The sequence below is a fragment of the Salvia hispanica genome, chromosome 2 (genome assembly GCF_029641045.1).
Source record: "Salvia hispanica isolate PSC_SH4W2 chromosome 2, Shi_PSC_v1, whole genome shotgun sequence".
NCBI classification, from domain to species: domain Eukaryota; kingdom Viridiplantae; phylum Streptophyta; class Magnoliopsida; order Lamiales; family Lamiaceae; genus Salvia; species Salvia hispanica.
Genome location: NC_142693.1, coordinates 56,058,477 through 56,059,762, shown reverse-complemented (window position 1 = coordinate 56,059,762; position 1,286 = coordinate 56,058,477). Strand labels below are relative to the sequence as shown.

The 1,286-nt window shown below is 40.5% G+C and overlaps 1 protein-coding gene across 1 annotated transcript; it reads right to left on the bottom strand.

Annotated features, from left to right (window-relative positions):
- Positions 1-917: 917 nt before the first annotated feature.
- On the bottom strand, positions 918-1,286 carry LOC125197944 (uncharacterized). The gene has a single exon (XM_048096440.1). It carries the CDS (start codon positions 1,284-1,286, stop codon positions 918-920), a length of 369 nt encoding a protein of 122 aa, XP_047952397.1.

The following is a 1,286-nucleotide window of genomic DNA, read 5'->3' as shown; positions in this document are numbered from 1 at the left end:
ATATCATTCACATCGTGTGGAAAAGTCTTTCTCTTGCGAGAAACTGATATGTTATTCGACTCAACAAGATCATGCGTAGAGCGTATAGTATACAAGTTATTATCCATGATACCTTGACAGATAAAATAATCATCTCTCCTTATAATGCAAGCATCAATGAAAGAAATAGAATATCCGTCAAAAACCAGTTTAGGAATCAAAATCGGGTTTCTTCTAAACGAAGGTATCAATAAAACATTGTTTAATACCAAAACTCTACTACTAGAAAAAGCGAATATAAACAGCTCCTACTGCAACGCTCCCACTCTAGTAGCATCCCCCAGATGGACAGTGATCTCTCCTTCACTTAGTTTCCTTGATTCCTGCAATAAAGCGGGATCGAAACATACATGATCAGTTGCTCCCGTATCTACTACCCATTAATGGGTAGAAACAGTTGCTAAGTGAGTTTCAAGAACATGAGCTTGATGTTTACCTTGACCATTTGGACCTTTACCCTTTTTGGGACAATCAAGCTTCCAATGTTCCTTTTCACCACGCTTGAAACACTTGCCAGTTTTCTTTCCCTTCACCTTTTTCTTGCCCTTCTTTTGCCTTCAACCCTTTGGCGACCTGATTCGCCTTCCCATCCGTTCTTGGTCTATTGACCTTGAAACCGGAGGAGCAGTCAACTAGCATAGCTTGCTTAGCTTGAGCATAAATGCTTTCAGGGTTCTGAAGCTCAGTTAGAAGCTCAACCAAGTTGAGGTCTTGCTTAGTCATCTCATAGTTGACTTTGAACTGTTGAAAACTTGCCGGCAGACTTTGGAGTATTATGTCCACTTGGGAATCTGAATCAATTAATCCTCCCAACACCTCAATTTGATTGAGGTGGAGCATCATCTCAAGGACATGGTCCCTGACTGGTGTGCCCTCCTTCATAGTTTATTCATGAGACTCCTGATCGTCAGTGACCTAGCGGATCGACTTTGAGTCCCAAAGAGGGATTGAAGGTTCTCCATGATCTCATAAGCAAACTGATAGGAATGATGCTGATGTTGAAGCACATTTGACATAGAAGCCAAAATGTAACACTTCGTCATCTCATTTCCTTTCATCCATTTCTTATGCACGGCCTTTTCCTCATCCGTGGCATTTTCAGCAGGTAAAATGGGACAATCGGTGTCGAGTATAAACTTATAATCATCAGCGATGAGAACAATGTTCAAATTACGTTTCCAGTCTACATAATTTGGCCCCTCAAGTTTGTTTTCTTTCAAAATCAAAGATAATGGATTAAGAGACAT